At 34.8% G+C, this 14,827-nt stretch overlaps 1 protein-coding gene across 2 annotated transcripts in view; it reads right to left on the bottom strand.

The window, feature by feature from the left end:
* Positions 1-1,156: 1,156 nt before the first annotated feature.
* LOC122844892 (gamma-aminobutyric acid receptor subunit beta-2-like) overlaps positions 1,157-14,827 on the bottom strand; it is a 48,061-nt gene continuing 34,390 nt past the window's right edge. The window contains exons 6-10 of one of the 2 annotated variants that reach the window (XM_044140728.1): positions 11,020-11,157; positions 9,482-9,634; positions 7,532-7,776; positions 6,100-6,240; positions 1,157-5,857 (exon numbers count right to left, since the gene is read on the bottom strand). In XM_044140728.1, the coding sequence (XP_043996663.1) occupies positions 5,510-5,857; positions 6,100-6,240; positions 7,532-7,776; positions 9,482-9,634; positions 11,020-11,157 (1,025 nt within the window). In that variant the 3' untranslated portion in view covers positions 1,157-5,509. The remainder of the gene's footprint in view (positions 5,858-6,099; positions 6,241-7,531; positions 7,777-9,481; positions 9,635-11,019; positions 11,158-14,827) is intronic. The other variant, XM_044140729.1, reaches the window with a different exon arrangement.

The following is a 14,827-nucleotide window of genomic DNA, read 5'->3' as shown; positions in this document are numbered from 1 at the left end:
ATTTCAAAAAAGCATGCTCACAAAATTACAGCTAGTCTCATCACAAAAATATTGATTGAAATTCTGCAATATTTGTCATGTTTTGTTTTCCAGTTACACATTCATCATCTGTGATTCATGTGTTACAACAGTAGTTGTATATGATATCATTGGCTGGACAAACACTGTTTTCCTCTGTCAGTGTAATGTGAAACTAAAGCCACAGGGTGATGACAAAAATGCAGAGCTGTGTGTAAAGGATGAAAAGGAACATTTTGTATTAGGCTCTAATGTCTTTGTTGGAATGCCAGGCCTGCCTACAGTTCTGTGTCATGACTCATGTCTTGCTATCCAGAGACACTAAAGCTCTCTTCCTACACACAATGGTACTGTTTCAAATCTTAGCCTTGGACTTCTTGCTTTAAAGTCTAAGCTAATTTGGATACATTTTTGTTCTCTGCATTTTTTAATTGGCTACTAAAATTGAAACCAAATATATGGACACATTTTCTTTCTGTCTGAAGTTAAATCAAACATAACTTCTCTTGTTTTAGGTTCAGAATTACTAGATTAATTTCTAGATGCCAGAAAACATAGCCATAACATTTTGAAAGATTTCTATGTATATATATATATTTTTTTTTTCAGAATGGATTACTAACGCAGTAACGTTTGTAGGTTGCCACCAGTCACAATGTCTTCATAGGATTGAGATGAGGCCTTTGTGATGGTCATTTCTGGATTGACTGTCGCTGTTCCACAGGCTGAGTCCGTTTTACAGTGGATTTACAGCATCTGGCTTTTTCTGGTCCAAAATTATGATGCTTGTCTCACTTCAACTATGTAAAAGCCAGATAAAATGTGGCATGACCTTATAGACTGCAGACTTTTTGAGAATTTTTTTTTTAATCCAAATTAGAATCACATACAGAAGTGGCACAGAAAAAGAAAAGATCAGAATCGGGTTGTTCTACCTGAGGTGAAAGGATGTAGAGCACATATCACATTAAAAAGTGGGATTGGGTTACATTTGCCTGCTATGTGAATGTATAACCATAGTAAACCGACCCAAACAAACATCATCTCTCTTTTTATAAGCTACATAAATATAAATGTAACCCATAGCCATACTAGAGCAGCACAGAGCATAAATTCATAATAAATAATCACTCACATTCAGAACTTTATACAATATTTATTAACAATGTAGTAAATTCCATTGTTTTTATAATAAAGACAAAAAATGACTTTTTACAGGATATATCTTCAAAAAGGGAAGAGCTCTTGGTTTCAGGGCAGAAAAGGTTGAGAAGGTGAATGGGGCTGAAGCAGTTTGGCAAGAGGTCCAGGGCAGCAGGAGGCTAAGGCTTCTTCTGTGAGTGTGTGCAAACATACACCATTTCTGAGATGTGTCATGCAGGCGTTTACAGTACCGCCCTTTTATGCTCCAGAGGACATAACTCCACAAAAACCTTTAATTTCCAAAACCTTCAAGCTAATGCACAACGAAGAAAATAAGTGAACCAATTTGTGATCTTGCAGTTGTGAATTTTTCACAATTATGAAAGGATTTGATTCTAACAAATATCCTAACATTTTCTGCCCAATAGGGCAATATAATCTTTCTCAATATTATTAATATGAAAATGTGATTTTTTTTTTTACATAGAATATACAGGGGTCTCAAACTCCAGTCCTCGAGGGCGGCTGTCCTGGAGGTTTTAGATGTGTCACAGGTACAAAACACTGGAATGAAATGGTTTAATTACCTCCTCCTGGTGCAGATCAGTTCTCCAGAGTCTTAATGATTTGATTATTCTATTCAGATGGTGCAGCAGAGGCACATCTAAAAGTTGCAGGACAGCGGCCCTCCCAGACTGGAGTTTGAGACCCCTGATATTGAAGTATAAAAATATATGAAACAAAATAACAAAAAATCAGTGTGAGTTACACATGTATATTTTTACCAGTGTGCTTTAAAACACACGTGTCTGGAAAACATTCACTCCTAGCACGCTCACATTTAAATACACCACATCAAACCATGTACAGTAGTACTCTGAATATTACAAAGCTCTAACTATAGCTGAGGTGGACTTAGTGTAAAAGACACTTCAAAATATGTTACAATGGCTAGATTTTGTGTTTAGTGGAACAAAAGTACAATTCTGCTTACTGTGTATAATGAACACAGAAAGCAACAAAACATCAGAAACAAGCTCACAAAACCCCTCTCTCTTAAGAACAACAAAAACATTTATTAAACAAATCTTTATATGGTCAGTAACAGATGGATGCTATTTTGTTAGCACAAAATCTGCTAGTTACGTTTTGAACAGGTTTTCTATTGCTTCTTTTTGCATATGCTGTCTGTAAGGAGTTGGTGTTTGCTGTTGAAAAGTGAAAGGTGCTTCGTGCGGGACGGCAACTCATTTCATTTTGACCTGGAATTCAATTTTCTAGGTTTTGGTTGGTGAGGGGCAACAGAAGATGGGGCTCCTTCAGGGCAAGAACTGCGACTGGTTTTAGTTGAAATTGTGTTTTTTGAAAGCTGAATTGTGGCCTGATGAAAAGTATCAGTTAAAATCTTGTTTTAATATATGATGTGCTGTAGAACTTGCGTTACTTTTGCTGATAGTCAGTAAATCCATGGTGCAAAAGCAAGAGCTACATTCATGAATACAACTTTACACTTTGGTTAAAAACGACATGGACCTTCATAAACAAAGTAGAAGTGACACCACAGCAGACTATTTACATTGTTTCACATCACCCTCTGTTTTTGCTTTACATAGAAGAAGAAAAAAAACTGGAAATGTTGCTTTAATTTCCAAATTTTGTGTATGTACAGCAAAATGTTCTAAATCAAGACTTTTGATCTTTCCTGATATATACACTGTTGTAGGTTTTTTAGTATTTATTTCTGATTGCATTGTTTATGTCTTTCTATATATGTTCACCTACATCTTCCACACTTGGAATTAGTGCAAAAAATATATCTTCCCTCAGTTCTTTATATTCATTTAATTGTTAATATTTTTTTCATTCATTTAAAGCTTTCCTTTTTCAAGCTGTCGGTACTCTGTCTAGGCTTTCTCTTATTTGATTCCTCTGGTAGAATTTCAAATGGGCTAATCAGCAAACATAAGGAGAAGTTGTGAATTACAAATAAAATTTTCAAAAATTATGGATTTTCTCACGTGACATATTTTGGTGAGATAGCTTTTGTGAAAAAGGGTAATCTGACACTTGGGCATCAGAATAAGGCTCTTTTTCATAGGACATAGCATTTTTTGTGTTCAGCTGTGCGTTATGTCTTAGTGTTGGGGAGAAGGGAACATTGGAAACTACACACTGGCTCAGTTGTTTGTTACAAATAGTGTTTTTTTTAGGTGAAAACTGGCATGTGGCAATGTGGTAAAGAGAAACCAATGCACAGACATTTACTGATCTTGAGTGGAAGAGGAAAGTGAGCAGCAATAGTCTGGTAGAATGGTGAGGGTTAACTTGACACTGAGTGGAGAGCACTAAACATAACCTGGTTTTCTGAAACCAATGGTGTTAGCTACTGTGATCCTTCTGAGTTCTTCTGACTGGGCAAGCTGAGATCACAAAAAGCAAGTGAAAGTATTTAAACTTGATCGTATGGCACACGGTAGAATGCTCTGCTTGGCGCATCCCTTAGCATTGCACAAGATATTTGTTAGAAAGAATCTTGAGGACTGCACTGTATACACCACTTTCTCTGTCAAAGCAGCCTAACAAGCCTGACTAAAATGGAGCAGAACTCTTAATGTCCCACCTGAATTGTTGCTGATTTTTTTTACTTTTGGTCATTTTTATCACAAGTTGCCTTTTACCATTGTGGTGAATTAAAGGCACACCGAGTGTACCACAGAGCCCTTTCAAATACATGTAGGGTGCTGGTTTGTTAAGTATCAAAGGTGCTGCATTGAACAAAAACCTTTTTAATTCTTCACTTTATCAACCTGAATTTAAACTGAAGACTCAGCCGTCACAGCTCTCTTTTTGGGTGACTATTGTGATATGCATCGCTGTCTGAGTTTGGCATTATGTTTCCACATAATTCTCAATTTTAAACTTGGTGGATATAGTATCATAAAATACAAGCCCCAAAAGCACCTGGGGAAAAAAACCCATTGTAAATCCCCGACATTAAAAGTCTTCACCTAAACGTATTTAGATATTTGCAACTACTCCATATTGTAGACTAACATGTTAATGCCAATACAACAAAGCTTTGAACAAAATTTTTAATTTGTTAGTCACAAATTTAATGTTGTTAAATCTTAAGAGTTCATAATTTATAAATCTTACCTAAGGTCCAAGTATAAGTATATTTTGCGAGCAATTTAATTCCTAATAAATTTTGACAACAAAAATAAATGATAATAAAGTTTGCCTCAAGACGAGGCCCAAAAGCACCAAGTGCAAGAAGTGTGGTTAAGCCTCTTGGCTTGTAAACAATCTAAAATAAAAGCATATTTGTAACTGCGCACTCCAACAATCAGAAAAATGTTTGCAGAAGCTAATAATCAGTAAACCTATACAAAACTATTGAAGTAGTGCCATAAAAAAGGAAATGTAAAATTTCAGACTCTTGAATTCGTTTTATTGAAATGAACCAAGTGGCCTTTTTTATTTAAGTATGTGCTTTTAACAAAAAAAAGGTGAACAGAATAGTGATATATTTTTTTGCCATTCCTTTTTCTCCAGTCTTTCTGAATTTTGATACAGTGAACCAAACTAAAGGTTTTGAATGGTTTAGTCGTGGTAGTTATATCCTATTTTCTATTTGTTTAAATTGACAAGCATATTAAGTTTATTTGTACACATTGTTGGTATTATTTGTAAATTTACAGTAGAGGATGATAAACTGACAAAAATGTCAGGAAAATACAGTTTTGTAGTGCCATCAATTTATTACATTAGAAAAAGTTTTAAAAATCACGGTGTTATAAAAATGTTAACTTTATATCATACAATATATTTTCATTCTTAAGCATTTTTACAGTTTTTTTCAGCAAATTCATGCAATTAGATCAGTGATAGCCTATAGTATTTGACATGATTATTGTGAGATAATCTTGTAGACTTTAAGTTAGTTTCATCATTTTTAAGCAGTCTCTGTGAAAGTAAACATTTTTGAAATTGTTTTTTTTATAAGTTTATGTCTAGGATTGTTAATGATGTGTACTTTAAATCAAAATTGATTTAATGGTTAAAAACAAACAGACTGAGAGATGTTAAGATATTCAATAAAAAGAAAACACAACAGTATACACAAATGTTCAGGAACAGGCACCTTATAAGTATGTAATCTCTTTTCCATAAGGTTTGCGTGTGTTAGCCAGCAAAGATTGTGCTTCCAGAAATCATGGATCCAGTCCCGAATACAGGAATTCCATCTAGTTTTACAAGAGAACATAAATATGAAGTCACTCAAATACAAACGTTAAATTCTTATTTACCTTTGATGTGCTTGATTTCACTCATGTCCTGTTTGTCTTTAATTTACATAGTAGAGCCAGTAAACAATGTTAAAGAAGGAAAATACAGTTGGGAAGATCATTCGTGACCATTTGTCGATAGAGTTTACATCAGTCAAGTCCGGGATGGTGATTTTTAACTGAGAGGCCCGCCTCCGAAGTCTGCTTTTCTTATGAGTCATGTGGCGCTCCAGTGCATTTCGCCCAAAGTTGTGCCTTGTCAGCCCTGATTTGCGATATTGCAGATTTGAGCTGTCATATGTTAACATGGTGTTTCGCGGGTCATTGAGACCCAGAGCCAGCTCTGTAACACCCATGTCATTCTTGATATCCAGAGTGCCTAAGAGGATGTTTTCATGTGTGTCCATCTGTCAAAAGAAGAGTGGCAAATATATCACTGAACAGTAAAAAAAAATCTATTATGTAAATGAAAATGTAAATTTTAATACCTTTTCACTTTCCTGTGTTGCTATTATTTACTCAATAAGTTAACAAACTGCGTAAGGTTCAGATGTACATAAAGTTATATATGAATACTGTTTGTGTTGGGGTGGGCATGTTAGCCAATACTATGTATGCTATGAATGTATAGAAACAGATTTTGCAGTACCTTGTTTTTTTGATCTGCAAGCCCAATTGCTGCGTCATCCATGAAGATTGGCTCCCACATTGAATCATGACCAGCAAGGTCTCTTTGTTTCATTCTTGCGTACAGAGTATCATCTCTGCCAACCACGTTTCCCACCAGCCACTGCAGACAAGTAGCAAAGAAAACTTTAAGAAAACATGAGGAAATTTATCTGAATGATAGTGGAACATTTGTGGGGGAAAAAGCAAACAAAAAACAAACCAAAAAACCCCAAAAAACCAATTGATTTGGTTTGAATGATGTCCTAAATTTTTGAAACTGTTGTGTAAGCACTGTGTTTTCTATGCCACACTTAACTCCAACAAATGGTACTGTACACTACATGGTTTCCCTTGACTGGAACATCTCATATTTCCTTAAGAGATAACAATAGACAACTAAGGCAATTACCATCTTGGCTCACTGTGCAAACAGGTCCAAATCAAATCAGCCATAGAAGCAAACTTGGTTTGTGTTATGTTCAAATCTATCCACTTACCACAAATTAATTTTTTAAAATTTTTTAATTCATGTGAGGAGGAGGTAATGTGTCTTTGTAACTATTTGGAAATTTGATATTTACTATGAACTTTACCCGTACCACACCAAAAATTCAAATAAAATTACCAAACAGTATATACTGAACAAAATAACTTTTCTAACTTGTTGTCAAGTGTAATACAAACCTGCAACTAAATAAAGGTTTGGCCAACACAAACCTTATACAGTTAGCTTGATGTGGTCTGGACTGTTAAAGGTAGAGTGAACACCACAGTGAGATCAAAAGTGTTTTTTTGGTGTAGAAAGTTTTAAGTCTAGCAAGAGATTTAAAAACATCTCAAAGGAATTTGAAAAAATCAATTTGGCTGTAAGGAAAACTCTACAGTGGATAGTCAAAGCATCTGACAACATGCTCTGACCTGACTGCAAACAACGTCCCCTGAAAGCTGACCACTAGATGATAAAAGTAATAAACATTGCTAAAAAGTCATTACAAGACCTACAACAAGCTCTTGTTACAAATATGAAAGAACACGCCCACATAAGCATTAAGAGACTACCTAAATTTAACTTCGATAGAGTTTTACAGGAAGGGAACCTCTATTACACTAACGCCAGACTTTTTTTGTAGAGAGAATGTAAACATAAACCAGGGAGTTTTAAAAATTGTTCTTCTGACACATGAGTATAACCTTAAACTGGACACCAGAACAGATGATGTGTTACAGGAAATACACCTGACACCACCTGTGAAGCTTTGAGAGGGAAGTGTCACAGAGTGTATAAAGAAAGCATGAAGACATCTTTATATAAAAAATAAAGCTGAAATTGATCTGGACACTGCAACATGCCAAACACATAAAACACATCAACAAATCTTGTCCTATTGACACCAACGAGGGTAAGCTTTTACCTTATTTGGATCCATCCTCATCTTTTCATTGTTTGCTGTTGCTATCTTCTCAGCAGCCTTTTTCTGACGCTGAGGACCCTGTCCAAAGAAGATGTAGTTCACCAGGGCATACTCCAGCAGAGCCAGGAAGACAAACACAAAGCAGCCCATGAGGTACATGTCTATGGCCTTGACATAAGGAATTTTGGGAAGGGTTTCTCTCAGGTGGGTGTTAATGGTTGTCATGGTGAGCACCGTGGTAATACCTGGTAAAGAAGAATAATTTCACAGCATGAAGGACATAAGCTTGCACTAAATCACTACATAAATCTACCCATGAGAAGAACAACAAAAATATATAACTCTTTGTAAGATTAAACCAACTCACTCACTCAAATGTGTCCTATTGACACCAGAGAGGGTAACAATTTCTGATTCATTAAAGCTGCCAACATCAATGACACTCTAGGCATTTTAATACTCTTTGAGGGACAAGATAAAGCACTCAAACCTGAAGTAGTGCAGCCATTTTAAATTTATAAGTCAACTTTAATTGTGTTTACTCGTCAAGAGCTTCTAGTGTTTGATAAGCCAACATTTATATATCGCAATTTCTTTGAATATTCTCGTTTTTAGTGTCATCCTGATTTACAATAGTGCTAATATTCAGTAAACACAGTTGCATAATCTGACAGTTTTTTTTTTATCCAACCTTTGATAAAATACATATTAGCTGAAATGTTTTCCTAATTTATATTTGACATTTTCCCTTTATGTAAGAACTTTTAATTCGTAATAAATAACTTCATGTTTCCTTAGAATATAAATATTATGGGATACAGGAGGACGTTTCTCTTGGTCCCTTTTTAAAGAAGGAAAACTACAAGAGACATTGCCATTGAAATAAGGCAGATGAGTGTTGATCTTTCTAAGTCAATGGATGCAAAAAAGGTAGCTAGTTACCTTAACCTAGTTATCTTAAGTTTAGCACAATTACAACTTTGACAAACAAGGTTGGAGAAGTGACCACAATTATCTTGCATCCACATACAGTAAGCAGGATGGTAAGGGACTCACTGAAATCTTGAAAACATTGATGTTTTTGGACACATCTTTACCAGAGCGGCTAATCATTGTGGAATTTGCTTTGTAAATAACATTAGAAGCCTAATCCTGAAGCTTAGCTTTACTTTTCCAGAGCAAACAGAAACATAGGTTTAGAGCACATAAAACACCATGAAATCCTCTCAAAGACAGCAGCTTTTAAAAAACATACAAAAATAAGCTAATTTCTATTTAATCACAGAAAACATGTTTTTTTTGTTTTTTTTACTATACCACTGTCACAACGTTGACCTGTGTTTAAAAAGGATTGAAGCAATGTCCCACACAGTTTTTGTAAAGGCTTAATGACACTAACAAAGGATTTTTGGACACAGCAACCATGTGATTCAGCTTTTACATGTCCACTTTAATACCCTTAAATCAGGTCAGAGTTAGATGGTTCCTAAATCCATTGTGGAAAAGAGCATGACGGAATATTTCCCAACACTATTGACCTGCCTCCATTACAGAGCATTACCTTTTGTTTTTTTTTTCATCCCACGCATGCCTTCCCACAGGCTCACTAAATGCGGCACAGTCGTCAATCAGTGAAATTGCCCTGTGGGCTAAACTGGGGATTGAGGATGAAGCTAGCTTGATGGAGTTTTGTGATTAATAAAAAAAAATGAAGCTTTTGATAAATGCAGAATCTGAAACAAGCCTATGCTGGTTTTACAAACCAGAGGAGGAGTTCAAAATGTAAAGATACATAAAGTTGCTGAATTTACTGCAATTGTGAATATTGGAGTTCCTAAAAGTTCATCTGATATGATGGATATAAATTTCATAAATTTGTGCTTCATAACATGCAGCAATGAGGATGCTTAACAAAAACTAATGTTAATCAAACATTCACTATGTGCTCACCTAGAGCCACCCTGGCTGCAGAGGCATCATAGTTGATCCAGAAAGAGACCCAGGACAGAATGGTGATAAGTATAGAAGGCATGTATGTTTGCAATATGAAATATCCAATATTCCTCTTTAGCTTGAAACTCAGGGAAAGACGTGGATAAGAACCTGGTCAGATGAGAAAAGAGAGAAATGATTTAAAAAAATAATCTGAATACTATAACGCATGTAATTTTCAATTCTAAATTCTTTAGCTTGGAACTGCTCTTGTCATGCTAACTGCAGAAGCAAGCAGTTTCTCATTCCAAAAACAAACCATGTGACATAGTAGTTTAAAGAATCACATCACATGGGATGACAATGCCAGAATTTGTCAGGGTCAGATCCTGAAGAATTGGTTCAAGGAGCATCGGTCATCATTTGGTCTGAATCAAGTGTTTCTACACATTGTATGCATTTATTGAAACAGTGCCACAGATAAAAGTGTGCACAATTCATGAACGTTGTGTTAAAATGTACAGTCATCCATGAATACTTTTGACCTGCCGTGAAAATATGACAGTAATGGAAACTTTTTTAAGAAACAATAAAAAACTACAAATAACCAAAAGTCACTTCAGTAGGCTGAAAGAGCATGACTCCATTAGGTATCAATCTCTGGCAGAGCTGTGGTGGTGCCGGGGTTACAACCCGCATGTGGAGGCCTTAGTCCTCGATGGTGCTGTCGCAGGTTCGATTCCCAGCCCTGTGACCTTTGCCACATGTCTTCGCTCATCTCTCATTACCCACTTACCTGACAATTCACTCTTAAATAAAGGCCACTACAGCCAATAAAACCTAAAAAAATAAAAAACGTTTTCTTTTTTCATGATTTTAATCTTTTATTGTTTAAATCTGAGTGATAAAACTGAACCACATTTAGCCTCAAACATTAATATAACACACTTAAAAAATTTTTTGGAAAACTCATTCGGCCAGTTTTTGTCACATGTAGATATAAAATTAGTCCAGTATGAAAGTCATTCATGGCCGAGGCCCCAGATGTATTTTGATGGTCCACATTGTGCATTCTGCACTTACAGAAAGGTTATTAAAAGGCTTTCAGAATTTGAAAAATCTGTAAACAAAACAGACTTTCATTTTCTGCATTCTTTTAATATCACTACATAGTTACACAGTGCAATATCTACACCTCTACTCTATATTCAAAAACCCGTTGTCTGCCTAACTGCAAAGCAAATTCATAAATATGCTAAAAGTGGAAGATGACTTTATTGTATTTGATTTTTGTGTGCGTGTGTTTTCCATCATTGCTAAATAACTGATTATATTGTGCGTGTTTTTTATTTCCCACCATGGTGCTGCATCCAGAGGTATGCTGCATTTGCATGACTATTTCAATCCCAGACATTACAGTAAGCTTCTTACCAAAGTTGTAGCTAATATTATAATCATTTACTTTTATGATGATGGTATATCTCATCATAGAAGATGAGATATACCATCATCTTTCTTTGATGGTATACAATGTGACGTACACATATGAAAATTACCTGTGGAGAAGACAACATTCTTGGAGATAAGTTTATGATCCACAATGGAGAACTGGGGCAGTTCAATCTTGTCCACTCCTGTCACAGCGTTATCTCCTCCTCGCCAGTAGAATTCAATGTCATCAGTGGTGTAACCATCTGGTACAGAGGACAAATATCAACAAATGTTTTTAGAAATATGACCCACCTTTTACCTGTGCAGGTATTTAAATGACACTTTGCACTAAAACATGAGCAACTTTTAACATTTTTAATTATGTTAAGAGGACAATATTTGGTAATGAGGCCACTGAAATTAGAGATGTTGCTGAATGAATAAGACAAATAAGAGAGTTATAAATTGAATAAAACTGATTTATTTTTCTTATTAGGAGCAAATAACTTTGTATTATGTATAAAAAATATTAATTAAAATAAGTTTTATATGGTAGAAAATGTCATTTGTTCATGAAGAAATGATGCATAGTGCATTATATGACCTTTAAGAATTTACTCAGTGCATCTGTACAGTTAGTAGAATAGCAATACCAATACTAAGTCATACCTTGTGAAGAGTCTTATAAACTGTTTATATTATTCCTTTTACCAATATTTATGCAATTTTTGTTAAGTCAATGTTTGTCACTTTGGTGATTTTAATGTTTGACAGTCATAATTAGCTAATTTAGTCTGTTGCTGTTGTGATACATAGAAAGAGCTGGATAGAATTTTAGAAAGTGCTTTGCCATACCAAGACAGCAATCTGGGTTTAAAGCTTATGTTTAAAATACTTTATATGATTAATATTTAATTAGTAATTGCTTGATCATTTATTCTTCAAGGTTCTAGAACTGATGGGAGAGGGTGGATTTGTTTTTAACTACAGCAGTAGTTGTACTTATTTGTCTATGAATAACTACAAAGATTTATTTTATTTCAATGTTTTTTCCTCACTCTTTCCCTTTATAAACAGTTTAATACAAAAGTCAGACAGAAGCCAAACAAAATGTTCCATCATTTGAAGAAGTCAAATAGACACATTAAGTCCATCTGTTGTTTCATGGGTAAAACATTTGTGCAGAGCTAAATAAATAAAATTGTTCATGGTAACGTCAAATGGAATAACATTATGATACTAAAGCTATTTAACTGGGACTCTACCGAATCTGACTCCAGGCTCTTTTCTTTTTCAGAGTTATGAAATAATGTCACAGTTGATTCGTTTCAATAAGAGAAAAGGATTTTGGAGATAAAAAAAAAAAGATTTTGATCTGCCTTAGGGTTAACAATATTAAATATTTTGATATTATTTTTATTAACAACAAACAGAAAGAAACACTTTTTTTTATTGAAAGGACTGGCACATGTGATGTTGCACTGGGGCAGGAAAGTCCTGTATGCAAATGTCAGGCTCTTTCTACATGCATTTCTGGGAGTTCTTCCCATGCAGGCTTGAGTTCTCTTTGGGTACTCCAGCTTCCTCCCACTGTCCAGGAAAATGACTGCTAAGGTTAATTAGTTACTGTGGAGAGAACTATTTTTAGTTAACTAACTCAGTTAGCTAAGGTTAACTAATTAACTTTGTTAAATAACACTAGCGATCCAACCCCGGATAAGCGGAAGAAGATGGAAACAACACTAGCTCCACTGCACCCCTGCATGGATAAATAGATGCTGTTTTTTAAAAACTAAAATTGTGGGCTTCACTAGAGCTGTTATCTCAAAACTTTAAAATACCTCTCCTCAGAGAAAAGACTGTCTCACAAAGCATTATCCAGGTAAATTGTACATAATCTCATCACATTAGTTAGATGTGTGGTTATAATCCCAGTTTTCATATTTTACCAAAGGACAATGCTTCAAAAACATAAAGCAATTCAAAACATTCCTGCTGACAACAACCTTCTCCTCATCCTCTGCAGTGAGCGAGGATGACCTAATTCACTCCCAATCGTTCCTCAAATGATTTTCATTAAGTTCAATGTGTCTGTAATGTCATTCCTAGTCTAGTAATTAGAAATGATTTTGCAGTATGCTGCAAACTGCTCATCATTCGATGGAAGAAAAAAATAAATAAGCGGTGTAACCTGAGTGTGAAAACCATTAACATCCCACTGGATGTCTGCAGTTTCTAGAAATAGTTTGAGCTCAACCAGCAGATATGAAATAGAAAAAAAAGATGAATCCATCTATATGATGTGGATTGCTGGAGCAGATAATATGGTTGCTATTTTGAAGAAATGCTGTTACAAAATATTAGTTTCTCTATAAGTTTACAGAATCCAAAAGAGAAATGAACAGTAATGTTCTTTCACCTCCTCTCTCCATGTTAGAGCAAACACCGAGTCCTGAAGGTTTGTCTTTGTTGTGCTCTTTGTGTTTTTCAGCCACTGAAAAAACATTTTAACCTGCTAATCAGTAGGAAACATATTTCTGTGTAATATCCATATAAAAGCCTCTAAGACGCAAAATTCTGCTTCTGGATGTGTTGAATGTACTGGATTATGTTAACCCTATTCATATCCGACTGTTGGTATAATTTCTCTTTAATTTGTTTTCCATTTACTTTTCTCTGATTCAATTCAATAACTACAGTCATACTCAAACTGCATCATTGAGTAAATGTATACGGCATTCCCACAACTTGGATATGCCAAACTTCCTCAACATGTGGAAATAAATTACTGGAATTTCAAACACAGTTTTTGCTGGAGTCTAAATACAAAGTGAGATCATCAGATTTTGTGGACCTCTGTGACGCTTTACTCAGCTTTGTTTTATTTTCTTTCAGCTTCATAATCAGTTCATAAAATTTTTATAGTAGGAATAAATACATTATATTAATTATTTTTAATGATTGCCATGTAAAAAAGTTATATTAACATTTACTTATCGTAACAGTTTAAAATTAAATTAACATTAAATATGTATTCTGGTACCAAGCTTTTTTCTTGTCAACAAGAGATTGTTGAATATTAATGCTGAAGATCACAAGCATTTTGTAATTTGAATAGAATAATAAATTAGTTATACAGATAAATTTCTGATAACAAAAAACAGTAACAGTAAGAACAATGTTCCTGGGAGTGAATGTAACCAGTTACTATTAGGTTGAAATAAAATAAAAAGTATGTGTGTTCATAGAAATTGTGCCCGTTGTTTAGCATACAATCTTCACTACATCACTCTGTGTGTTGAATGAATTTATACATACAAAGTAAAAAAAATGGATTCTGATTTTTGCCTTGAACAATCAGAGAAGTAAAAAATCTAATCAGAAAAAAATGGGTAAAAGAGCTGAGTTCAAGCAAACTATTCATGATATGTTTAACACAGCGGCAAGTTACAAAGGCAATAATTAATGGCCATCTTGATGGATAAATGATTAAATACATAAATTATTATGTATCTGTACATGTAGAAAAAGAAAAAGAGAGAAAGTATCAAAGTAGAACAACAGAAACAGTAAGAACTGAGGAAATGCAACTTTCACATTTATTGGAGAGAGCAGGATGTAAATCAACCTTCCAACAAATGATTGAACACAGTGGAAGCAGTATAACATATGAAACCTCACAGAATAGTTGATTTCCTTCAGATATTATTACAATGTGTTTCCCAAAGCCCCACTGCTGAGATTAAACAAGTGGAAAGAGTGTGTGTGCGTGCGTGGGTGCGTGTGTGTGTGTGGGCGTGGGTGCGTGTGTGTGTGTGGGTGTGGGGGGTGTTTTGATCTTTTTAGTCTTTCTTTTTCATCTTTGGGGGACATTGCCTTTTCATATAATGATCTGTCTTGACATTGCAGCAAAAGTGTGTAACAGCATTTATA

The sequence above is a fragment of the Gambusia affinis genome, linkage group LG15 (assembly GCF_019740435.1).
Source record: "Gambusia affinis linkage group LG15, SWU_Gaff_1.0, whole genome shotgun sequence".
In the NCBI taxonomy this organism is placed as follows: Eukaryota; Metazoa; Chordata; class Actinopteri; order Cyprinodontiformes; family Poeciliidae; genus Gambusia; species Gambusia affinis.
Note: the sequence above shows the minus strand (reverse complement) of the source record. Positions and strands in the feature narration are given on the sequence as shown.